The sequence below is a fragment of the Falco peregrinus genome, chromosome 7 (genome assembly GCF_023634155.1).
Source record: "Falco peregrinus isolate bFalPer1 chromosome 7, bFalPer1.pri, whole genome shotgun sequence".
In the NCBI taxonomy this organism is placed as follows: Eukaryota; Metazoa; Chordata; class Aves; order Falconiformes; family Falconidae; genus Falco; species Falco peregrinus.
The window spans coordinates 87150226-87176542 of NC_073727.1; the positions used below are offsets into that span (position 1 = coordinate 87150226).

The 26317-nt window shown below is 39.4% G+C and overlaps 1 protein-coding gene across 3 annotated transcripts; it reads left to right on the plus strand.

The window, feature by feature from the left end:
- CASP8AP2 (caspase 8 associated protein 2) lies at positions 1-24817 on the plus strand. 3 transcript variants are annotated; one of them, XM_005236898.4, is made up of 10 exons: positions 1-352; positions 2022-2097; positions 3201-3281; positions 5147-5247; positions 6780-6854; positions 8021-8136; positions 10640-13146; positions 15605-18527; positions 20372-20471; positions 21806-24817. In XM_005236898.4, the coding sequence occupies exons 2-10, from the start codon at positions 2049-2051 to the stop codon at positions 21860-21862; spliced, it is 6009 nt and encodes a 2002-aa protein (XP_005236955.2). In that variant the 5' UTR covers positions 1-352; positions 2022-2048; the 3' UTR covers positions 21863-24817. The 3 variants fall into 3 exon arrangements, with proteins under 3 accessions (XP_005236955.2, XP_055666560.1, XP_055666561.1); XM_055810585.1 differs by lacking the exon at positions 1-352 and adding an exon at positions 815-927; XM_055810586.1 differs by lacking the exons at positions 1-352; positions 6780-6854 and adding an exon at positions 815-927.
- Positions 24818-26317: the final 1500 nt, after the last annotated feature.

Genomic DNA, 26317 nt, shown 5'->3' on the forward strand with positions numbered 1-26317 from the left:
GAGCGCGCTGCCGCCGCCGGGACCCGTCCGGGAGCGGGCGAGCCTCTCCCTCCCACGCTCTCACGGCGCTGGAAGCCCGCGCGGGCGGGGCCCCGCTCCCCAGGGAAGCTGGCTGGCGCTGCTGCGGCAGGACTTGCCTGTAGCAGGCCCAGGCTGCGGGCCACCAGCCGCGGCGCTTGCCCTTAAGCCCTTTAAATCCAGGTCGTGGTCCTGACCGAGTAAGAGGGCGGGTGATGATTAACCCAAACCGGTGGTTCGGGCTCGGGAGGAAGAACGCCGGTATTACGTCCAGCACCCCCACGTCAGGCTCGCTGGCCACCGGCGGCTTATAACGCCCGAGTGCGACTCCGAGGTACTAGCGGTGTTTGCGGAGGGGTTTGATAGCGGGCTCGCTGAGAGCAGAAACCGGACTTAAACCTGGGGCCTCCCGGGGGACACGCCGGAGCTGCCTCACGCCCACCCCACCGCAGCCGCGGGGCACGGCCCCCCGCGCCCAACCGGCACCGGGTGCGCGGGGGCGTCGCTCCGGCGGCTGCACCGCCCGGCGCGGCCCAGGGAGCCTCCCGCGACCCCTCCTCTCCCCTTTCCACCCGTCTCAGCCTTTGTAGGAGGCTCCGGCGGCCACCCCCGGGCCGAAGCCCCCCAGCTGCCTGCCCGCCCGCCGGGGGCGGCGCGGCTTCCCGCGCGCGGGGCTGGGGCGGGGCGGGGCGCGGCCGCCGGGCTTCCCTCGCTTTGGCGCCAACTGCTTCGGGCCGGGGGCGGGTTTCGCTGACATCGCGGCCGGGGACGTCCCGTGCGTCTGCGGCCGTTGGCTGCCGCGGCCGGGAGCCCCGCCCCCTCGGCGCCCGGCCTGCGGGACCAGCGGCGACGGCGACCTGCGGGGTGTCGCGGGCCGGGGGCGGCGGGCCGCGGCGCGGCGGTTAACCGGTGAGTGAAGCCCGCGGCGGCCTGCTTGGCGGTGCCTTCCTCTCCCCTCCTCTCCCCTCTCGTCCCTTCCTCTCCTCTGCCGGTGCGGGGCGAGGCGGCGCCGTGTGCGGGTGCCGCTCCCCTCCCCCCCACTCCTGTGCGGATCCCGCCGCCCAGTTCGGCCTGGCCCGGTCCGGGCTCTCCCGGCGCCCCGCGGGCCCCAGCCCCGGCGCAGCCTGCTCGCCCCGGCCCGCCGGCGATGGCGGGGCTGCGGGTGCCACCCGTGCGGCAGCCGCTGGGGCCGCGCTCCCGGGCCGCGGCGGGCGGCTCTCCCGCGCTGACCCCCGTGAGGCCTTGGGTGCTTCCGCCGCGGCAGCACCGGGGCGGGCGGGGACCCCTCCCGGCCGCGCAGGGCGGGTGAGGCCTGGGGAGCGGGACAAGGCCGCCGCCTCCCAGCTGCCTGGCGGCTGCTCCGTGCCTCTGCCCGCCCCGGCACCCCCGCGGGACTCCCGGGCTCGCCTTCCCTGCCCAGCCGGTGCTGTGGCGGTGCAGGCAGCAGCTCTGGCGTCAGGGCTGCTCGAGTGTCCGTGCCGCACGCGGCTGTGCGCCCAGAGTCGTTCTGCAGCGGGTGCTGTGGCAGACGCGCTGCGTCCCGTGGCCGAGCATCAGCGTCACGGTCCGTCTTGCCTGCTGGTGCTCGTTGGTTTGGCGGCTGGTGTCAGAGAGGGGAAACTTGCTCTTAAATAGTCAGCAGAGAAGTCGGGTTATTTTAGCTGGTTAAGGTATGCCTTCAGATAACCTATTCATAGCATGCACTGCTTGTTTTCATACCAAATTTTTTTCATAAGATCTTTATTTGACACATACAAATTAAAAGATACAGCTGAAGAACTTCAGAATGCTTGTTTATGAGACAGGTTTTTACTCCCCTTGATGGGGCTCTACTTTTGTTATCTTGAGGTAAGTTTTCTCATTCTGGTGTTGGATTTTGTTGAAGAGCAAGGGATGCAGGTAGCTCAGGTATAATTGACTTATTTCAAGATGCTTCTGGTTTATGATGTTGTTCTGAAATTATCAATTAACGTGTTGTCTTTCCTCTGATATCTTACTCATAGATGGGGAAACCATAGGGAGTTTATATCATGGCAACAGATGAGGATGAACTGGGACTGTTTGATATCCGCTACGGTGGTAAGATGTGTTAGATTACTTTGTTTTGTAGTCAAGTAACACAAGCAGTCTTCTGAAAATAAATAGATAAAAAAATAACTTGGAAAACAAAATAGAAATAATTTAGATTGGGAAAAATTCTTGCGAGCTTCAACTCTAAACATCAGTGGCCCAGTATCGTAAGCCTTATCCAATTAGTAAGTTTAGATTTTAAACCATAACTCTGTACTTTGGATTTCTAGTGCATTTTGAGGGGGTTCCTGGAACTGGTCTCCCCTGTGGTTTATGGTATACTATTTAACCTTTGCTGCATCTTAATGAAGCGTGTATTTGGGTGGTTAGGAGGATTGTTCCTTTGTTTGCTATTTGCAAGAGCAAATGCGCTATCATCTGGTATAGTACCAGCAATTAGGGTACACAAACTTTATTTCCAGCTCCGCAGTTGATTCGTCTGACATATGTTTGTGAGATTCCCAGCCTCAGAAGGACTGTGGATATTGATTATTCTATTTTTAATAGTAATAATATTTGTTGCAGAACTGGAGAAATACACGTATTGGGGATGAGAGTGATAAGAGGCATTGGAAAAAGATGTGAAGAGAGCTGCAGATTTTGATTGAAATACTTTTACAGTACCAGTTAGTCTTGGGAATAGATGGCAGTACTAAAGCAAACTCTTTGAGTTATGATACAGACTTCTACACTACTTTGTTTAGCCTGAAATGTTTATTTTCACAGTAGGGATTTTATCATACTAATTCTTTTATTTTTGTTTCTGAGTTGTCTGACTTTTGTATTCAATGTATTCTAGGAAACAGTTTCAAATTCACATCAAATTGACTTAGCGTATAATTTTAAAATTTATTTGTACTTAATGCCATAAAACTTGCTTCATATGGCACAGTTCTTGTAGTGTTCAGAAACTGATCTTACAAGACTGTCTTTTCTCCACAATAGCAGTAGCTTGCTGAGTAAAATTGCCTTGTCTTTTACTAGCCTGTGCTACTACTTTTACTACTCTTTACTGGTCTACGATCACAAATGCACTTATTTTATGGGAAAGTTAGAGGTTGGAGTTTACTAAATGTTTACTTTGGCTTCTTTTTTTGTTTTGTTTTGTTTAGCTGAAGCTTCCCCCTTCAGGGAAGGTGATGAGAGCTCGGTGGATATTTATGATGGCTTGGACAATGGTTTGACAGTTCCTGGTAGGTTGATTGTATCTTGCTGCTGCTTGGCTTGGAGCATTATGTACTCTCTGTGTTTCTTAGGCTGGTTTTAAGTAAAAAAACAGTTAGCTTTAAGTTATATTTAGCTGGTGTAACGTACGGCTCTGAGCTACTTCTTTAAACTTAAGACATGTATGTTACACTCCTGTGTAAATACAGCAACTTCCTAAATCTTTTAGCTGAGTGATAGGAGTTTTCATGTGATTGATATTGGTTATTTTAAAAGACTTGGTCATATAAAGAGGTGCAGAGTAATCTTAGCTATTCTATCTGTGCCTTGACAATGGGACATTTTACCTTGAAAAAGGCACCTTTATTTTGTGGGTTTTAAATAGCTTCAGGACCAGACCCTACAGTCACTGGTCACTAAATCCCCAGTGAGAGCTCCAAAGCATAATTTGTGTGATACAGTGCATTCAGTAATCCTTTTAATCTTTTGTTACTTTCTCAGTAATTTCACATCCCAATGTAAATTAATTTCCTCTTTTAACTTTGAAGATAGGAAAGAAATGGACCCCGCACCTTTTTGTTTATGATTTTTTTAGGAGTCTTAGTGTACCGTTTAATGAAATGCTGTTTCTGGTATTTACACAAGTGTGTCTCTAGTGACTTGACTACTGCAAGGCCATTGAATTTTTATTGAAGGGATATATGATATTCTACAGACATAAAGCATCTATAACTCTTTCTCTTGTTTTCCATTTTGTATTTGTTACAGCATATAAGAGTATTCTCTAAATCCATGTTTCACATACTGAGATGCTTTGTCTAGTAAGGAGGAATAAGAGTGCAATGCAAGCGTTTTATATAGTCTAGTTCTGGGATATCTTGGTTTTAAATTTTAAAACAGAATTGGTGAGAATTTTGCTCTATACAGATAAATGTTATTTGCATGTCATCTTGCATTGTGTTAATAATATTCTATGTATTATAGTATTGTCCAAGGGATTGAAGTGCAGCTTTGGTAGCTAACTTCATTTATTCATCTGCAAATGGATCTATATTTCAGAGGTATCATGAGTCAGGTCCTGTCAGCAATGCGTATTTGGTGAACAGAGAACACAGGTTGATCTGAAGGAAAAGCACCATTACCTGAATAATTGGGGTGTTTGGGTGTTGGGTTGGTTTTTGTTTTGTGGGTTTTTTCTTTCATTTCTTTTGAAGTAGAGCTGGGGAGTTTACATTTGTGAGGGGATATAAACCAGCAAAAAAGCACTTATTCAACACAAGAAGCATGGTATTCAACCCTATACCAACTCGACAGCATAACTTCATTTGATTCGGATCAACTGGTCAGTGTATGTGAATGTGTAGGAGGTTGTTAGCATCTGAGTATTCTTTTTCTCAGTAATTTTTTTTCTGTAACTGCAAATGTTTCTAGGGTGGGGTCTGGCCAAAAGCTGTATGAATTGTAGGATGCTTGTATTTATTCTGCCTTTCTGCTATCTATTGGCTCTGGAATTGCAGAACCTCAGATCACTGCTAAGGTGTAGTCCTTCTTGCTTTGTAAATTGGGTAGATTTACTGTGAGTTAGCTCTCCTTTGACTTAAAACAACTTATTAGAAGTCACAGAATGCAGCCATCTTTGTTGTTGGATGTCCTGTATATCTCTTAATTTTTCTAATGCTGTGTTTTCAGCTGAACTTTGCTTTTCATCGTTACCTTTTATGTCGGTGTAAATTGGATCAAATATTTCCAATAAAACTAACATAAATGTTGAAAGAGATGTTGAAATTTAGCAAAGAAATTTCTCCAGATGAGGTCCTGTGTTTTCCTCAGTGACACAATGCATCCTGGCTAGAAAAGTACTCTTTTCTTGATGTAATTGATTTTCTTTCTACAGACAATTCTGCTCCAAATTCTACACCAGCTGGAAACAGCTTAAATTTATTTGATGAGATATTAATTGAAGAAGGGACTGCGAAGGAAGCATCCTACAATGAGGTATGTGTTAACGTGACAAAAATAATTCTGGTGTTCTGGAGGTTTTTTATTCCAAATTTTCTTGTGCAAAGTGCAAAAAATGTTGTCAGTATGCTTACGTTATTGGGAAAATAGGGAAACTTTTTAAGTAAGTAAACCCAAGAGTGTGCTAATTAACTGTTATGTCAACAAGTTTATCATAATAAGTGAACCTCTCACTCTGTGACATGGTCTGTTCTCATTTAATGCCCTTCGCATGTGGTTCATATGTCAGATACATTATGGGAAAATGTACTGTAATGTCTTTCTCGTTAAATATCCATTCAGATGTCTGATACAAAGCTAGTCTTGACATTTCTCCCTGTTGCGACGGAGGGAAGACACAGTCACTCAATATGAGTGATCAGCAGACTTTGTTTATTGTACCTTACAGTCACCTTTTATGCCTTGTTATAATTAGCTCATACATATTACAAAAGTTAAGCTCATTATTGGTTAGTTGCCTAACTATCAAGCCCGCCCCTAGTTTCTCTTCTGTAGTTATCTGTTCCCACCTGCAACATTCTTTTCCCACCGCAATCTTCCTGATATTGTGTAACAAGAACAGCCAAGGATAGTGTATTTTTGCTTTACTTCAGATAAGCTGAGAGCGATGTGCATTTTTGTCCAGCCAGCTGGACTATGTCTATGTGAACTTTTTCAGCTAGCCAGTTATCCACATCTCCCAACAAATTTTACCACACTAAAGCAGATGGGTCATGGATTAATCTTACATGTCATTAAATTTTGGCCTTGAGACTGAAGACAACCATGCAGTAGGTAACTGCTAGCAAATTAGCAGAACACTTACTCATGTAGCATCACCTGTCCTGGTCCATAAGACACATCTTAACTAACCTTGGAGTAAAAGGGACAGACATCCATAGGTATAATGCACTACAGAAGAAGCATGAGCAAAACCTCCAGGAGTCTACAAAGTGATGAAAATGTCACTCTGAAAGCAGTTGACTGTTAAATATGACAATAGGGAAGTTGTCCATTCTTCTGTGAAAGTTTTGTTCCTATCTGCTTTTAAAGAAGGGCTCATGCCAAATGTGTATTTTTGTGATCTCAACAAGAGCATGTCCTTTGCAGCCTATTTTTGCAGTCTTTTTGCACTGTACAGTCCAGTAGTAACTTTGTGTTGTGTTTTTGTTTATCTCTTTTGCATTATCTAAAATCTGACAAGTCCCCATCTGTAGGGCTCTGATAACTCCTGCTCCTTGGTAATTGTCTTGAATTTCACAATAATACGATTTCCTGTTAGTCTGTAGTCTGTTGGGCAAACACATACATATTTCCTCTTATCTGGGTGTTTGTGATGTTTTAGAGACTTGTGTACCTGTTGGAGCATATTGAGGCTTTTTGTTTTAATGTGGCTTTAATATGTTACTTTTGGAAGAAAAGCAGAGATTTTTAATACACGTAACTGTGTTAACTAACTATAAATCCAGAGGAGTAACTTTTCTGTGTAATTAAATCCGCTTCTGTGCTGTGAATTCTCTCCTTGGCAGTTGCAGGCAGAATATGGAAAATGTCAGCAGCAAATTAAAGAGTTGATGAAGAAATTTAAGGAAATACAGGCACAGGTACTGTATTTCAAAGGGCAACATTATCAAGATTTATGTAAAGCAAACTTTTTTTTGCTATTGCTTTAAGAGAGTTAATTTCATGTGCTTTCCAGAATTGATCCATCACATGGATGGTTTGTGAAGCATCTCTGTAGGAGGTTCTGCCTAGGACAGTTGGTAGGATAGCCTACTGATGAATTTACTCACTGATCTTACTAGTTTCATTATGTTGTGTGCGGTAAGACTTTAGTTGCTTAAGCTATTTTCTATCTCCTTAATTAGAAAAATAAGCACGTCAAATGAGTAGTTATCAGAAAGGTATCCAGTTCTCTTGCTTTTTTAAAAAATAGGCCTTTACCACACTATGAAGAGGGTTGCAGCTGTACTTGAGCTGCCATTAGAACTGGAAGATGTCTGCATTGCTTTGAGCACAGTGCTGTTTTGATGAGGCTGAACTGCTCTTCTACTTCAGCTAGTACCCCCATGCTGTGCCATTCTATATAGTTAGATTATTTTACAATTCTGCAACATGCTTTACTGTGTATTACAGATAAGCCCCAAAGGTTCTATGCTTTGCAGTGGTAAGCAGCTTCTGCCCTGTGACACACCTATAGTTTTCTGCACAACTTGTCTGCCTTTCTCAGCAGGCTTTGCTGAGGATAATTATTAAGAGAAGGGCCTATCTCTAGGACTGACAGAGCATTCTGGAACATCTCTAGAAATGCTAGAATGATAGAGCACCCAAAGTTTGGTTTAATACCTTGAAAGAAATACAATTACCCTTTTTCTCTGAAAGTGCTTAAAAGCTACGTCTCTCATTTGATACAGTGACCAGGAAAGGAATAAATCGAGTAAAAGAATGAAGCAAAGGGGCAGACTATAATTTTTTTAGCATCTTTCGGTTTTAATAAATTGAATGCTTGAAACATCTTAAATAGTTACTAGGAACAGAAACAGGAGCATAAATGTGATTGATGTTTAAAAAAAAAAAAATTCCTTTGGAACTCAGTAACTCTGACTTCTCCAAAACAGTTTCTGTATGTTCTACTGTCAGTTTGCGTGTGACGGGACTTTTTCTAATGGTTGTCTTGCACTGTTTTACATTATGTAAAAAGCTAATTCTTTTTTTTTTTTTTTTTTCTCTCTCTCCCCCTCTCTTTTTTTGGTATATATGTTTAAAATAGAATGTCATTCTGCAGAATGAAAACCAAGCTCTGAAAAAGAATATTTCAGCACTTATCAAAACAGCAAGAGTGGAAATTAACCGTAAGGATGAAGAAATCAGTAATCTCCATCAAAGGTACAACTACTCAGTGGAACTGAAAGCATGCTTTTTGTCTGATCATGTTTGTATACTTGTAAGAAACTTTTGTGGTGTTTTACTTAAACTAATGGTTTTCTTCATTACTTAGTAAATAATTGTTTGTGTGGGTTTAAGTACTGGTAAAATCAGAAAATAGGTAAGTGTCTCTGCTTGATGAGGTCTTTGGTTTCTAATTAACAAAATGAGGAGGAATCCAAAGGGTGACCATTGCCACCATTCCTGGTGGGTTACCTAACCATTTTCCATGTTTCAAAGCAGATGCTATCTTACACAGTTCAACTTCAGAACTGGTCTGTTATGGTCTCAACCATGAATTCCTTGGAACTTCAGACAACAAATGAAAATAATGAAGAGACTATGTAATGTTTTCATGGCAAGATATGAAAGCCCTGTCTCCCATGGTGGGAAGTAGCAGCTAGAGAATTCTTGGCAATTTCTGTGTATTACTAATCTTATGGCAAGGAGTTAAAAATATTAAAGTATGGATACGAGAGTAGCTGAGTCTAAGGTTTCTGAACCACTTGAAACCAGAGCACGGTTCCAGAACTGAGAACCCCTAGCTTATCACAGGGTTACCTGCTTGTCACTTGTGTGACATCAGCCACATTAGTTTGTGTTTCAGTTTGACAATTTGATGTTTTCTGGCTCCAAAGGTGTCATAAAGAAAGGTCATTTGATGTTACTGTGCTAGGGGCTATATGCATAATAACTGTGATTTATTTTTTTTCCTAAATACAGAAAATTACCAGGTATGATCTGATGGAGGTTAAGAGGTTTTAACATGTGTAATTCTTACAGTTGATTGGCTTTGGTATGACAGCTATCATTTTCACACCTTTGACTGTGGTATTCTGGGTTTTAAATCATGTTGTTTGAAAAATATTTTTGTTGTTTTGAATACTTGACCTCATTAAAGAGTTTACAAACTCTGTTGCAATGCCTTCTGATGATGATTAAAAATTTATGTATAAGGTATTTGATCTAGGCATTTTGGGGGCATACATCGTGGAAAATTGTGGGGAAAGTGGCACTTTGAGGTATTAGAAGCATGCCTTGTCTGCTGCATGGTCTGTAGTAAATTAGCTCATCTTAGGGCAATCTACCTATCTGTAAAGACTACTTCAAAGATAATATCTTTAAGGGGACTTGTTAGTGCTTATCTCAAAAAAAAAAAAAAAAAAATCAAAACCAAAACAACCCCCCCACTTGAATACAATTACATTTATCACATATGTAGCGCAGATCTAATAGCCAGCCTAAAGCGTGGCAAAAACTTAGTGGTATAGTTCAAAATTAAACAGAAATATAGGAAAGGGTTTTTGATTACAGCAGCTGCAGCTTCGTTTTAGTTCAACATTCACATAGGTGTCACATTTTTGGAGTAGAGCCAGTTGTATAAGATGATCATTACATATTTACGTTTACTGTGTTGGCCCATAGGAAGTGTTTGATTTTATAAAGCAAAACTAACCCCATTTTGTATTGGAGATAAATACAGATTTGTTTTACATGTGAACTGACTCCTTGCAACTGGACACTGAATCAACATAGAATTTTAGGCTAAAACCAAATATCTGTGTGTAACAGCCCCTTCATCTTTGGCTCTAAAAAGAACCATACATTTGGTGGTTTGCTGCCATCATTTGTTGGTATGACTCTTACTTTTGTTTCCCTCTGCATGGATTAGACACAATCATTCTTTTTAGATAAAGGAGAGTATTTAAGAAGGTTGCAATTGTCTTTAATCATGTCATTTTAATGAGATGTTTTGTTAAATATGGCAGAAAAGTGGGTTGTTGTGGTTTTTTGTTCGGGTTTTTTTTCTGGTGAGGTAACTGTTGAGTTCTGTCAGTAATGAGTAAGTTCAGGCCATACAGGCTACATGTGTCCCTTTACATTATTTTTTTTCCTTTTTATTATGACCTTGCAGCTGTAGCACGTGGCCTTGATGAGGCTTGATTATTGTAATTTACTACTTGTTTTCTGTAGCTTGCAGCAAGTTCCAAACATGGTAGTTTATTTGCTTATTGTATAGAGTAAGCACAGTCACATTTTACCTATTCTTTTGGCTGCTGGTTTACCAAGTAGTAAAGTATTGAATTGCTTTGTGTTTTATTTTTAAAAATCACTAGTGCTGTAAAGAATAACTTTTTTTTTTTTTCTAGGGCAAGATTTTTATTGCTGGACAATGAAATACTCATCAGAATTACTGAAATTGTTAGAACCAGTACAGATTTTTTCCACAGATCTTGCTTTTTCTTTAGATGAATTTCATTTCAAAAGCATGGATACAGATTATGTTCTTTTGCTCTATGCTAATGGAAATTTTTAAACTGCTCTTTTTATCCCACATTTTTTTTCAACATGAAGCTGAAAGAAAGCATGAAAAATTTTGAGATCTGTGGATTCATTGCAATTTGACTTTAGTTATGTTTAAGTAAACGCAAAAATAACCTAACTTTTTTCTTTTTATAAACAGGCTATCAGAATTTCCCAGTCATCGAAGTAGTTTCACCAGATACCTTCCAGGATCAACTAATGGAAGGTGCTCTGAGATGTGTAAAACAAAAGATTCCAAATTCAGACCTCCTGATTCAGGTGACAGTGTAAAGATGGAGCACAGAATGAAAAATGACTGTTCAAAAGATACATACCACAGTTACTCATCTCATAATACAGACAGTGGGAAGTCTAGCTCTGAAAAAAGAAACACTCCATATTTGCTGAGATACCCTCCCGAAGAGCTCTGCATTGACAGTACTCATACCTGTCTGCCAAACTATGACCATAGCTCCAACAAGGATAACAGAAAGGAAAGAAAAGAAATTAAAAGTAATGAACAGTACAGTAGGGGAAGTGGCAACAAATACAAAAGAGAAGTACATCAGAGCACTGGAAACAACGGTGACAGTGAAGAAGGAAACTCAGATCCTCAGCAAAAGCTGAAAACTCTTTCAGAGAAAGCTAGTAAAAATGACTTGCAACAAAAAAGTCAGAGCTTAAAATTCAAACGCAGTCCAAGTGTAGAAAGAAGAGTAGAAAGAGGTGTTTCTTCCAGGGAAAAACAAACTACTGGTAAAGACAGATTTCAAACAAGAGGTGAATTGTTTGCTGATGAGAGATCGCAAAATGTATTAAAAAAAGACATTAAAACATATGATAAAGATGAAAAAAATGCTGGCCAAAAAAATAAACCAAATGAAAAGCTACAAGAGCAACCAAGGAGATCTGGTAGAGGGAGTAGTCCACACTCAAAGAATGAACAATCAAAGAGTCTTCATGAATCACGTAAATGTCGCATGGAAGAGTCTAGAAAAGGAAAAGACAATGACTGCAGGAGAGACAGGGGAGCAAATGATTATACTTCTCGAGATGGAAGGACTTCACCTTCTAGTTCCAAAAGCAGAGAACATAAATATGCACGCTTGAAGGAAAACAGTAGTAGATATGAATGGGAAACAGCACATTCCAAATCAGAAAGACACAGAACTGAAGAAAAAAGGAAAAGAGAAAGAGAGAATCAGGATGAGAATAAACATTTTAGAAATGAAAGAAAAGTTGCAAAAGAATTTTTTCACCAATCTGCAAAAGAATCCAAGAAAGGTACAGATGTTACAAAAAGTGAGAGAAACAAGTCCTATAAGCTAGAAGCAACATCCAGAGTAGCAGACAGTTTTAAAGACCATAAAGTTCCCAAAACTAAAGATGATCACACTGGGACAAAAAGCAAAGACTTAAAACTTAGCTTTATGGAAAAGCTAAATTTAACTCTTTCTCCTGCTAAGAAGCAGTGTCTCTCTCCAACAGATAGACTTAAAACATCTTCCCCAAAGGCCGCTGATGAGGGGAGTGCAGAGCTCACGCTGCAGGCAGAACTGTTAGATTTTGCCCACCCTGTTAACTGTGGTCCCACAGAGCAATCTGATTTAACACTACAAGTTCTGGACAGTGCAGCTCAAAGTGACGGGGCACCAGCAGCGCCAGTTCCTGTTAATTCTGAAGACGAAGCAGTGGAAGTTGCAGCAGCAGATCCAGCACAATCTGAAGCATTGTCAGCAGTGGCAGTGGATGAACTGAGCTCGGAAATCTTACCAGAAGCACAAGTGGGTCAGGTACAGCCCCAGGCCTTGCCAGGAGCAGCAGAGTTACCTGTTCCTGATGAGATGCAGGCTGAAACATCAGAAGCAGCAGAGGCTTGTGATGTGGTTGAATCGGAAGCCCCAGCTACAGCAGCGGCAGTGTCAGATCTGAATCACCCTGAATCTTTGCCCCTGGAGGTGGCAGGGAGCGTGGCAGAGTGTGAAAACTTGCCTGTGATGGTGGGTGTGATGCAGGATGATGATGTACCAGCAGCAGCACAGTCTGAACCTGTCAGTGAAAGTATGAGAGCCCTTCCAGAGTCAGCAGCAGAGAAGAAAGAAGATAAAATACGGCTAGCTGCTAACATAGAAAGCTCAGCAGACCAATGTGGCTCTCAAAACCTTGTCTTGGATGACTCTGAAGCCAAAAATTCTGGTGACCTGGAGTGCTGTGATATCACAGATGATACTAGCGAAACAAAACCAGACTCTTTAATGGAAGTAGTGAAGGATGATGATCCTTTGGCTGCAGAAAATGTTGAGTGTCCCACTGAGGGAGAGGGTATCTGTGAAATTAATATGGGTACATCTCAGTCACATGACAGAACTATGTTAACTGAGAAGGATGAAACATTAGTTGACCAGAATGCTTGTGATCTGGAGCCAGACTTAACTGAAATCCATACTGCAGCATCTTCTCTTAGCGGTGAGATGTATCCTAGAACTAAAGACAGAGAAACTAACCCATTTGCTATTGATGATGACAGCTCAATACTAAGCATTGATCTCAATCACTTGAGGTATATTCCGAAGGCAATCAGCCCACTGAACAGTCCGATGCGCCCTTTGGCTAAAGCACTTAAGATGGAAAGTCCCTGCAAAGGTCTTGTGAAGAGTTATAACAAAGGTATTTGTACACGTGTATTCTAATTTCTTTTCTGCATAAAGGCTTAAAAGATCCATTCATGGAAAGCAGAAGTGACTTCTTTTAACTGCTTTCTCAAAAATACAAATTGTTTCTTCTTAAGCTGTTTAAGTCTCAGTGGTCCTTTGTGTTGGAACCATTTGACAGTACAGCCAACACTGTAGCCAGTTGACCATTTACTGCTATAAAAATTGGAGTTTCTCACTACTGCCAGATAAGTCATTGAAATAAGAGTTATGTACTAACTTCTAAAAAGGAACTCCATGTAGGTTTCTTGATTGCATTTAGTTCTGAGTAGTTCACATTAGGTTTTTCTCTGAAATTGTAGGGGCAAAAGTTCCTTAAGATCGTATTGTATTTATTTGTGAGAAAGCTGGAGAGAGTATCTAAGAGTTAATTTCTAGGAATGTCAGCTAAGAGGTAGCTTTGCTCTCCATCTGGATTAATTTCACTGTGAATTCATATATATACTTAATAATTGTAAATCAGTGGGGAGAATAGTAGAACAAATAGAACATTAGGATTTATCATTGATGAAGTAAGAGACTAATAAGTCCTCAATAAGGTATCAAGGAGATAACATACGATGACAGTACTCACAGGAAGAGAAAATAGGTGACCCAAAGTTCAGATCTTTTCCTTGTGTGAATTTAAATCTTTCTGTAATATGCAACTTTCTGCAACTCATCAAAAGCTTTCTTGGAACTTTGGATTTCCTACTAGAAGAAGAATTATAGAGTTGCATTTAAATACTTTTTCTTAGTTTTGGAGCATAATCCTATCTTCTTGCAAATCTTAGTGTGGTTTGCTCAGGAATTGTGTCTCTTGTGCTTGAGACAGCTATTGTTTCACAGTTACTGTGAATTCCTTTAGTAGTTTACATTCTTTTGAATATCTGGGGGAACACAGGAGCTTTGGGATCAGAGTAGATGAACATCAAATAAGAGTATTTTTATGATTTTGTAGTGTTTCCCCAAATTACTTATTAGAGGAATCCATCCAGCAGCGATTTTCAGCTCTGAAGTTAGATGCTTAGTTGTCTTGGTGATGTGACTAACGATACACACATCAAATGTTCTGCATCTGTTAAATTGACAGAAGGCAATGGTTTCTCTTGGTCTTTGACTTCAGTACTCACCTTTTTACTGTTCTGTAGGACAGGGGTACATACATTAATACTGTATTTTGACCACTTTCATTTTATAGTTTGGTTTGTCAAAATATTGATTTGTTTGAGTAGGTATTGATCCTTGTAAAACTGAAATGGAGCGGTGGCAGAGTATGTTTTTGCTCCTGCAGAATCTGTAAAGTAAACTTTTTAAAATGTTGCTTTAAAGTTTTAATTGCAAGTTCATTTTTTTTATGGAGATCAATTTAAATATGATCTTTTATGAGATTAAATGTTAGAGGTCAGTAAGTAGTCTAATTATGTGCAATTGAACATAAGAGTGTTTTATTAACTAGAGTGCCCAGCAAGCCTAAAATTAACTGCAAATCTTATTAATTGATACATATACACTTCAGTGGAATTTTTATACAATGGAAATGAGCTTGCCTTTTCATCTTTTGTAGCATGCCGCTTCGTAGCTAACTGTAATTGCTTATTTTTCTTAACAAAATAGCATTTGGTTTGAATTTAAAATAATGATTGAATATATATTTGATGATATCTCAAAAATATAAAAGATTTAATAAACATCTGTGAGGCAGAGTAAGGCATGCTACAATTGGCAGAACTTTAGCTTTTCCTCTCACGTACCTCATTTCTGTCATTCCGGAACCTGAACTGGAGACTTTGTCCAAAATTTCTGAGAGAAAAGCTTTTTAGGCGGTTGTGCTTAGCTACAGTAATGGTAATCTTAAAAGCACATAAAACTGAAATAGGAGATTTATCATGCGTGTGCTGCCTAGTACTTGTTTGTTTAGTAAGTCAGTTTATTGAAAGACTCAAAAGAGCCTTTATTTCAGCCCTGACATTAATAGGTCATTAATAGGGCATTTGTTCTTCTCATTTTGTTTCGTTAAAAGATAAGCCACTTATTGTATGTAGATGTTAGTCTATAATAATGTTGAAGTTAAATTTTAGATTGTGCAGTGTTCAGAAAACTTGTTAAAATAAATGGAAAGAACTCTAAAGCTGATGGAAACTGCTAGATTTTTTTCTGTTTTCATTGGACGTATTTCTGAGAGAGATCACATGATTTTAGTGAAACTTTGAGGTCTTACTTGCCCTTCGAGGCTCAGAAAAATCCTTTAAACTAGCAGCTGCTGAAGGAAACCACCCAAACTTGTTATAGCTCAGACTTCCTGAGTTGTCGTTGGCAGTTTCAAACAGTTCTGAATGGTCACTTTAGAGAAAAGAATCTTCCAGGTTTTTCTGAAAATGTCTGTTTATAATTGCATTCTTCATGGTGATTGGCAAATTGTTTTCTTTTCATAGATGTAATTCCTGAAAGTACAGTCGTTGTCTGTCCATCAAAGAATTTGTCAAAGGAGTTAAACAAAGAAAATCAGAAGCCAGTTAGCATGTCTGATGAACACTTGGAGATGGAGTCCCAGCTGAGTATCTCTTCAGATGAAATAGAAGAAGGAGAAATCATAAGCAGCGATGAAGAAAAATCTAAACTAGAAAGAGGCTCTGAAAATACAAAGAAGTCAAGACCAAAAGCTTCTCCCGAGGCACGAAATTTGACCAGCAGTCCGCAGAATCAAAAGAGCAAAACTGTGTGTTGCAATGAAGATTATGGAAAATTTATTTCTGTGAAAGTAAGTACAAAGAAGAACGGAGAGAGGCATAAAAATCAGACTTTCAGATCTTCGAAGGATATGAAGAAAAATAAAACAGTGAGCATTGCTTCTCTTGAAAAAATAGTTCATGTTATTGTTGAACCTTCAAATGTACAAGAAGTCATGCAGATGCTAAGAGCTGTACGAAAACAGATGAGGAAAAATTACATGAAGTTCAAGGTACACTTCCCAGTTCAACGTTTTCACAGAATTATAGAATCTGGTATCATAAATTTTACATCATTAATAAAATACTTGAACTTTTCCAAGATGTCTACATTAGGTGAGACAGTAAAATTGAATATCTGTGATATTATAGAGTCCAAACTTAAGCAAGTTAAAAAGAATGCAATAGTGGACCGTCTTTTTGAACAACAAGTATCAGATATGAAAAAACAGTTATGGAAATTTGTAGATGAACAGCTTGATTACTTATTTGAAAAGATAAGGAGAATTATAATAAAACTATGTGATGTGCAAAATGAGAGTAAGGAAGGGAAATTTGAAAAAGCAGGAAAGCAAAAGCACAAGATCGGTCATAAAAATGATGTGCAAAGATCTAGAAAAAGGTCCCTGAAAGCCAGATCTCAAAAGCACGAAGAATATATCATTTCAAAGCAAATTGTGGGTTATCAGCGACCTAAGTGTCAGCACGAGAAAAGTAAAACAGATGCACCAAAACCTGCCTTTACCAAATGTCTTAACTCCATTGATAACACGAGGAATTCCCAAGCCAAAGTGCACCTCTTTAAAGAGAATAATTTGCAAGGCACTCTCACTCCATTTAAGGGTGTTAAATACGAAAAGGAAGGATTCCAACTCTCCAGAGATGCTAACAAATCTGATCTTAGTTATGAGCTTCTTACGGAACAACAAGCATCCAGTCTTACGTTCAATCTTGTAAGTGATGCTCAAATGGGCGAAATTTTCAAAAGCTTATTGCAAGGTTCTGATCTCTTAGAAAAAAATGGTGGCAATATTGACAGAAATGAGTGGGAATTCAGGACTCCAGAGAAACAGGTTTTAGACAGTTATAAATGCAGGGGTAATGCTGCTGAACTGGTGCAAGAGATTGTTCCAAAGGAGACTTGTGTGGAATCTCGACCAGTAGAGGATATTAACTGGCCTATTGTTTCACCTGTAAGAGCTCCCTCTTTAGCATCTAGGCTTCAGATGTCTGTTGATCCAGATGTACTAGATGAAAGCTGTATGTTTGAGGTTCCTACAAATGCAGCTTCATGCAAAGAAGATGAATGCAACTTACAAAAGAATAAATCATTTGTTTCTTCTATCCTTCTTGAAGATTTGGCTGTTTCCTTAACTATTCCATCACCTTTGAAATCAGATGCTCACCTCAGCTTCCTAAAACCTGAGAATAATTCTAGCTCAACTCCCGAGGGTGTTCTCAGTGCACATTACAGTGAAGATGCACTACTTGAAGAGGAGGATGCCACTGAACAAGACATTCATTTGGCTTTAGAATCTGATAACTCAAGCAGTAAATCAAGTTGTTCTTCATCATGGACAAGTCGGCCTGTTGCTCCCGGTTTTCAGTGTCGTCCCAGCCTACCAATGCAAGCAGTAATAATGGAGAAATCCAATGACCATTTTATTGTAAAGATTAGGCGTGCAGTGCCATCTATCTCAACAGCATCTGATCAGGTGGCTTTAGTGAAGGAGGCACGGGTGTCCTCAGCTAAGATTGAAAAAGAAGAAATAAGAAGTGGGGCAAAAGAAAGGGACAGTCAGATTGCCACAGCAGCCACTGTGCAAGGAACTGTCAAACCAGATCTGGTTAAGACAGATCGCTTGCCTCATGTCAGCATCGGAAAAGAACAACATCCTGCCTTACCTCAGCCTCTAAAGGAGTCATATAATAGTATTGGAAAGGAAGAAACTACTGGGTTGCTTGGACCCTGTAGAAAATCTTCAAACGCAGAGAACCATGACACTGAAAGCCCAGATGAAGGCTCTGAGCAATCTCAGGCACACAAATTGAAAGTATCTGAAAACATAAATGAAATGGGTGTTGGATGCAGTTTAGAGTCATATGTAGACATAACAGATGATATTGTTGGTGAAATTTCATGTTGTGCAGTGAAATCCACTGCAAATAACAGGAGCCAGGAAACTTCTGCAGGAAATTTGGAAACCAGTAATAAAAAGGAAGAACTGGAAGAGTGCGCTGGTGCATTTATAGACTTAACAGGAGAGTTTTCCAATGAGACTGCAGCAGGTGAATGTAATTTTGAAACAAAATCCACCTCAAATACTGATGAAGGATGCCAGAAAAGTATAGATGATAAAACTAGTAAAAAAAGGAAAAAGGAGTCTGTCAGAGAGAATTCCAACTCAAAAAGGCAACGACGAGAAACTGAATCAGCAGGTGAAGGGAGTGATGCAAGTGATACAAAGTCTGAAGAGGTAAATTCAGCACCCAAGCTATGTTCTAGTAAGAAGAATGAGTTGCAGCAGAACAAAGATTCTTCTCCTTCAGCGTCATCTGCATCATCACCTAGTCTGTATGCCAAAAACATCATTAAAAAGAAAGGAGAAGTAGTAGTTTCCTGGACGAGGTAATTTCTGATTTGATCTGTTTGATTGGTTTACAGTGTTTTAAACTACATGATAGACTGAAAAGTGGGAGGAAAAGGATAATTAGCTGATGGCTGAAGCTACCGAGTAGCTCGACATCCTGCTGTAAATAGTGGAGCAGGAGCTTCTTCCTGTCTATGCAGGATGGCTTTATGAGGTTGACGTTGTCTCTCAGAGTAGCACTGAGAGGTGCTGGAATCTTGTTTTATCCTTTGTCTGTAACAGTTGTTCAGAGGAATATTTAAAATTTAAATATTTAAAAAATTTAAAAAAAATTAAAAGGTGAACTGATTTAATGTAATCCTGTTAGTCTTTGGAAGAGAACAATTTTTAGTAATTTCTTAGGTAAGTTCAATCAGATTTGCCTTAAAGACAGTGGCTTCCATTATCATCACTAATTCCATCACTTAAACCAATCTCTCAAAACAAAGGATACATTTTGCTTTTGTTTTTAATGCTAAAGTAACGACCTACTATGTTGCACTGTCTGTAATTTTTGTTTCCATGCTCCTTTCCCTGTCCAAAAATTCCAGCCAGGCTTGGTAGGGGGTGGAGGTCTTTTATGTTCCTACAAGGCCTGGAAGCATTAGTGTCTGTGTAAAGGAGAGCAACTAAAGATGCCCTCTCTCTGTGGAGGAGATGAAAGCAAACAGTTTTCTTCTTTGGGGCCTATGCTGCTCAGTCTGCAGAAATGTACTAACAGTTTAGCCCATATATTCCAGTTAGTAGGATGTGAATGACAAATGAGGTGATTCTGTGTATTGAAAATACGTGCAAAATTATTGTGGTGTATTTTTATCCTTACCATAGCTACCAGGTTTTGCTGTTCTTGCTACAACTTGATACAATCAATATCTCTTATAAAGTGGCTTCTAAAATTTTCAGGGCAGACTTTTCCAAACTACAGTTCAGATATAAAGGAAGTTTCTAGGTAGCATGTTAAAAGAAAATGCACTCCATGAAAAAAAGACTGTGAAAGCTAGCATGATTTTTAAATGTGCAAACCGATGAGATAGGAAGAGACTACTACAGTTTTCCTTATGAATACGAGTTTTTTTTATTTCACAGTCTTTGTCCATCTTTGAACTATGCCTAAAAAACTTGAGTTTATTTAAATAACTAGTCATTACATTTTGCTTTGAAATGGAGGAAATTAAATATAATTTATTGGAATATGGCAGGTTTCAACCAAATGTACATAGTAGCTACTGTACAACGACTGTCTATATACATTTTACATATACCTAAATTCTTTAGTGAGACAAACAGCAAATCAATGACACACCCAAGAGTAGACTATCGGTCCTTTATTCTTGTGTGGACAGTAGATGTGCTCGGTGTTTGTTGTATTAAGCCACTTAAGAGAAGTCAAACATCTCTTTTTAATCTTTGAGTCAGTGGGCCTAAGGTGAAAGCTGCTGCTTAGCTGTGCAAAATGGGGCAAGTCTGTCTAGAACTGCTGGCCCCTGTTAAATTTATGAGGGGTTTTTTCAATGGATGTTTAAATGTCTGGTCTAGAAGCTTAAAATTCTTTTTTATTACTTTGGTTTTGGGCTAACTCAATTGTAATAATCCTCATATGGATACATATTACCCTTTCTAATAGGGTAGCATGATCTCCACTACCACTTGTTTGTACTGAGCCCTGTTACTCTGTGCTGGGAGAGGAGGATCCTCCGTAATTTCATTGCTGCTGTTTGAACTCATGTTCCACAGTTTGGAAAAACTCAGAATTTTGTATATGCCTGTACAATTTTTTTTGTTTGTTTGTGTGCATGTACACATATATATGTATTAATATTTTTAAAATGCGTTTTTGCTCTAGAAATGATGACCGAGAAATTTTACTGGAATGTCAGAGAAAAGGGCCGTCAAGCAAAACCTTTGGTTCCTTGGCCACTAGGCTGAACAAAAGTCCAAATCAGGTAGGTGCTATCATTCATATATTTGATAACAGCTATGTTGCTACATTTGTTTGCAGTTGAACAGAAACCTTTGGAGATCTTCTGCAAATTTGGAAATTTTTTTCTCATGTCTTTTGTTGGGGGGTTCTTGAAAAAAAATATCTTAGATTCTCCCAGTTATTACTTTTTTAAAATATACACGATAGGGATATTATGGTCCAGGGATTCTTCAGTACCTGTTTGATTGGTATTGAAACTGCTGTGTCCAATCATAAGCTAGGGATGACAGGATTGTTTCTGTCGTTGAATCAGTACTTAAAGAAAGGCAATTTTGGAGAGGCCCAAAGCCTTTGCACACTTCTAATAAATTAGAAAAGAATTAAAATTAAAGCTGGGAAAAAATACCCCAGGATTTTGTAGAAAAGACGTGTCTCATGAAAATGGTTCCTTTTTTCTTTCAGTTTTTAATTAAAAAACTTCAAAAGACACAGATGTCAAGTTGATGTAGCATATTTCCAGGGGTTTGCAGATAACTTTGTACGTGTCTTGAAGTGCTATCTTAATCTCTATCCTGCAAATATGGAAAGGGAGAAACACCCATTTGACTAAGTCAGGAAATCCTGTGTACTCAGGATTTGGCTTTTAGGATGTTGTGTTGTATGATTACAGAATCTTTGCAGGGTTTAGAAGCTGTTGTGGTGGATGGTTGGGCAAGACAGTGTTATCTGGGCGTTTATGCCACTCTTCCCAGTTAGGTGTTCGGTGGATGGTAGATACACTCTAGCAATATGAATTATTAACTTACTATTGAATGAGGTTGCTATGTAAGCTGTAACTATGCTCAACGAAGAGATGTTTGACTCTCATCTACAGACCAGTTTTGTAAAACCCTTAGTAGGCAGATTACTTTATGGTGAGCCATAAATACCTGAAGCAACAGTTGTACAAGAAGGTAGAAAGTATCCAATAAACTGTGGAGTACAAAATAAGCTTTTGTCCTTACATTTGAATCTTACTCACAAGTTATACCTGGCGAAATTCAAGTCCAATTGACTTTGAAACCTTCAGTTTTTCCCTCCTTGTTGTAAGGAAACCTGTGTTAAACCAGTAGTTGATCTAGCTCTCTGTGAGCTGACATAGAGGCTATTTTAGATGTCAAAGGGATAGGAAGACTTCCTACATCCAGTTAACCTGTTAATGGTGCTCCTAAAATTCTCCCGCTAAAATTTATTGGAAGCCAATAAAAAACAAAGAAGTGGTCTTTTTAAGAAAACTTTATGCTGTCAGATCAGTCTGGTTTTGTAGGTACAGAAATCTGGGGCCTTAATGTTATGTCTTTTTGTGTCCTCCATTAGGTTTCAGAAAGATTCAAGCAGTTAATGAAGCTGTTCAAGAAATCCAAGTGCAAGTAAACTTACCAACAAGTTGCTTCATGGTTATGGGGTTTAACTGTTACCAGCAACACTGGACTACAACCACTGCATTCATGTGATGGGATTAGTGGAAGGTATCCAGTATACTGAGTTTGGTCATCTGGTGCACTGTTATTTACTTCCCTGTCCAGTTTCCTCTGAAGTGCTTTATCAGAATAACACAGAGGGGACTTTACAAACAAGCTAGCTAGGAAAGAATGGGGACGTGGAAATGGAGAGGTATCATTTCAAGGGGTAACATCTCCTGTTGGTTAAATGTGTTCTATAAGCAAAGACAAGGGCATGCAGTCAAGTGAAAATGGTGGCTCTTGCTTAACTTCTCGGAAGTACTGCATATGGTGGTGTCAAACTAGGATTTTAAGAAGAGTGTTTTGGAATCCAGTGGGTAGATAATCCTGGAAAATGACAGGTATGTAATCTTGGTTATCTTGAAACATATTTTAAGAAGTTAGGCATTTTCCTTTTAAAATAAGGCAGGGCAATGATAGCAACGGTTCCAAAAGCTGCTTATCTAGTGTCAGATTCTGATGGTAAGGAATAGGTGGTTCTTGCTGCTTTGTTAGTCACTCATAGTGGGTTCCAAGGAGAGAATCTGAGTTCAGGGTTTGTGTTCAGCTTTAAGCACACTATCTAAGCCAGTTCTTAATGACTCCAGTGTTCAACACAGGTGAATGAATTTCTCTTTTAGGACGTCCATCTGTCGTCATTGACAGTGGAGAAAATCTAAGCCAGTTGTCTAGTCTAATCCCCTAACTTTTCAATTTTTGAAGTCAAATAAAGTGAGTCCCAACCTCTGTGAAAGAATGAAGCCAATCATTAATGCAGGGACCCGTTTTTCAGTTTCTTTTAAATTGTGAAATGCTGTAGTGAGTGTTCATTTACAAAGAATTGTCTTGTAGTTTAAAACATTTTGCAATTCTGATGATATTTTAAAAGACAGTATTGAATTTTGAATAGTTGGAGGGTTTTTTTCCACGAAAAATACGTTGGAAATTTTTCAGGTTTTTTTTGTTTTTCCTTTGGAAAAGGCTAGTATATTTTTCTGCTCCAAATTACATCTGGGAAAGGTACTTAGTTTAGGTCTTCAACATAATGAACATTTTGTCTTACTAAAAAAATAAAAATTGACAAGTGATTTTCTTTTTAAAATTAATTTAGAAACAGACCTTTACAGTTTTATAAAATGTGATTTTATACTTACTAACCAGGAGAAAAACTTTTCTGTAAAAACGGGCAGTGTCAAAAGCTTGTCAACTTGGCATGTTTTGACAGCAATTGTATCTATCTTTACAAATTGTTTAGTACATTAGAAATTCATTATGCTCTATTTTAAACTGGAAGCAGTTATAAGAGTTCCTTTAATAATACATGCTAAAAGTGTGTATGTATGTATATGTATACGCACACACACCCCCATATATTACTTCTTTATCCCAAATTTCTGCAAAGCTTTTTCTTTTTTTTTTTTTCCCCTAATAAACATACCTGGAAGTTGCACAATTTTTTGTATTATGAATTCATTGATGTTTGAGGTTTTATTCTTTTTGGAGGATCAGAACTGCTGTAGTCCTTGTTCAGCCAGAACATCTGCTGAGTTTAGTTAGACTTCGTTTAAGAATCCCACCTAAGCACATTGCCTTACAATTTAGGATTAAATTGGCTTTTTTCCGGAATCCAATGACTGCTTCTTCAGTTTCAGCATAATGGGGTTTTTTGCTGCCCCTCCAACTGATGGGACAAGCTTCTCATTCTAATAAACCATCAGATAATTTGTCAGTGATGTTGCCACGGACACCTTTGCAGTATTGTAGATGTGACCTACAGAATGGATTGTCATGCTGCCAAACAGTGCATTGTCCTCGTTTTAGACAGTGCTCTGGAAACTGTTACAAGGAATGACTTGAGTAGGTGATGATGTCAGTTCTGGCAGTCTTCCATCTTACGTGCTTGCTTCTGAAATGTTTGCTTTTGATGACCAAGTGTCATTTTCCATGCTACGCTGGCAGTGCCTAGTGGTTTCAGTGGAGAATTGGTATACCTGCTTTTGCTTGTTCTTAACAAATATTTGTGACAGTTGTTTACTTCTTGGAGATTTAAATGAGTCAGTTTGCAGAATAGTTTGCAGAGTAGCATTCATGTTTGTGAAAAAACCCAGACTCTACTAAGAGTACTGTTTTAACCATATCCTTAGAGATCAAAATGTGCACAGTACTGAAGGCACTGAGGGAAGTAGCTTCTCTCCACTTAAGTGCTTCCTCTCTGTCTCAAAATAGCAGGCAGTATTTTGTTACAAAGTTGTTTATTCCTTGTCTGTGTTTATTTACTTTCTTATCTGTACAGGTTGGGGGGGGGGGGGCGCGGGCTTTGACTGTTTTGGTTCTGACTTGGATTCCTTTTTTTGTAAATTACGTAACTTTTTTTAATGTTCTGTCTGTTGTAAGTATCTGTACAGGTTCCTACATGGTCATGTAAAATATTTGATGTGTGTATATATATATATATATATATAAATATCTGTACAAAAATAGAGAGAACTTTGTTTAGCCAAAGATGATTTTTTTAACTATATAAAACTCCAGGTTTATTTTGTATAAACTGAATAGTTTGCTTACTGTAAGAATAATGCAAAAAATAAAACTGTAAAATTCACACACACACGTTCTTGTTGAACAAAGGGTGGCTTGGAGTGGTTTTGTACCATTGTTTGTAATTTATTTCTCCAACAAGAATTTTGATACATATATGCAAAATGTGCTGTATGTAAATTACAGTCTTATTTGTGAAACCTCAGGTAAATGAAAATATTTTCTAGAACTGTTGGCTAATGGTTCGACGACCAGAAATGCTGTGAAGCAGCATTAAAATTTACTTATGTTGGTTTGTATAAATGGGTAGTTATGTTGATGTTCTGGCCAATAAACATGGAAGTAATCAGCTGCTGCTCTGATGCAATTACTGCTCTGAATACATACTACTTGTTTCTTAGTGGGTGTGACTGGATCAGAAATTGGACAATTTCACAAGCGACATAAAACTTTTAAACCTTTATGAATTAGAACCTACAGCTTTTCTCTTTTTTTCTAGAAGCGTTAGGTTAGTGCTGAGTGGAACATTACAAAGGAGAAAGACCTTTTTTCATCCAAGGCTTTTCATTGGAAGAGTGTAGATGGCAGCTCTTTAAGAGTCTCGCTCCGGTTTGCTGTTGAAGGATAGGTCTGCTTTGATCCTACACGTACTTTTACAGGATTCAGTTTAAAAATTCTTAATGGATGTGAGTATTGGAAAATTTTCCAAAGTGGACATACAGAGAGCAAGATTTATGGAGGTGTGCATAACAGTGAAATCATAGAGCATCGGGTATTGAATCTTGAGGGATTTTCTCTAAAGTGCCAGCTAACTGTCTACATACAGCTGCTGACTGGACTGAAGGCATTTCTCTTAGGTGTCAATCTAGGAACCCACAGCTATTTCCATTAAGTCTTTCCTCTAATTGTCTTCACTCTAAAGCCAGCTGCAGAATAATCTTTAGCAATTTGTCTTCATGAAGGGAGGCAGCAGTAATAAAGCATGCCAAGGAACAGGTTTAAGGATTTCTTAGTAGAATGTAAGAAATCAATCAAGAGGCATTTCAGGAGCAAAATTGGCTTCGGTAGGAAAGATGAATAACGTTTCAGTGGTGGCTGGCACATCCTCTCCCATCGGAGTCTAGAAGTACTGTGCTGTGCCACTGAAAGCAACCCCATCTGAGTCACAAGAGATAACATGGGGAATAAAATGAACAGGGAAATACTTGTAGCAGAAAGTAAGTGGCACAGGTCTTGTTAAACTGAAGAGGCCAATGGTTTGTATCTGTGAACCTGAATAGTTGTCCATGTTATTAGACTAATTAGTATGGGTCTTTGATAATTAGCCCAGTCCAAATCTGTGCAGCTAGTCTAGTACCGGTAATGTTCATCTGTAGTAAAATGGAAAAATCTGCAAGTTCAAGTGAGGTGGCTTTTTTTTTTAGTAAACAAAGGGGTTTCTAGCCAGTCCAGTTACACTGTGTGTGGAGTGGTTTTGGCTAAAGGTGCTAAAATTCTGCAGTCTCATCCTGGCATTTCAGTGTGCCTGTACCCGAACTGCTTCGGCCACAGCCTGTTGTTCAGCTTGCTGTTCCACATGCATTGGCTTCAGGGTTTTATGGTGGGTTTGGTGAGATGGCAGAAAGCATGCGCTCTTTGAAGTGGTTTTGACCCTGTGATGTTAGCTGGTTTGAATGTCAGAATGGTAATACATTAGTACAAGGAAATGCTCCTGTCTGTGTTATAAGAAGATTACAATTGGTTCCCATACGTATCCATTTCTGGTTTTCAAATGTGTGAATCCCTGACAAGATCAAAAGCTGTAATGCTCTAAAAAGTGTTTTTGGACCTAATACCTTAAGAACTTATT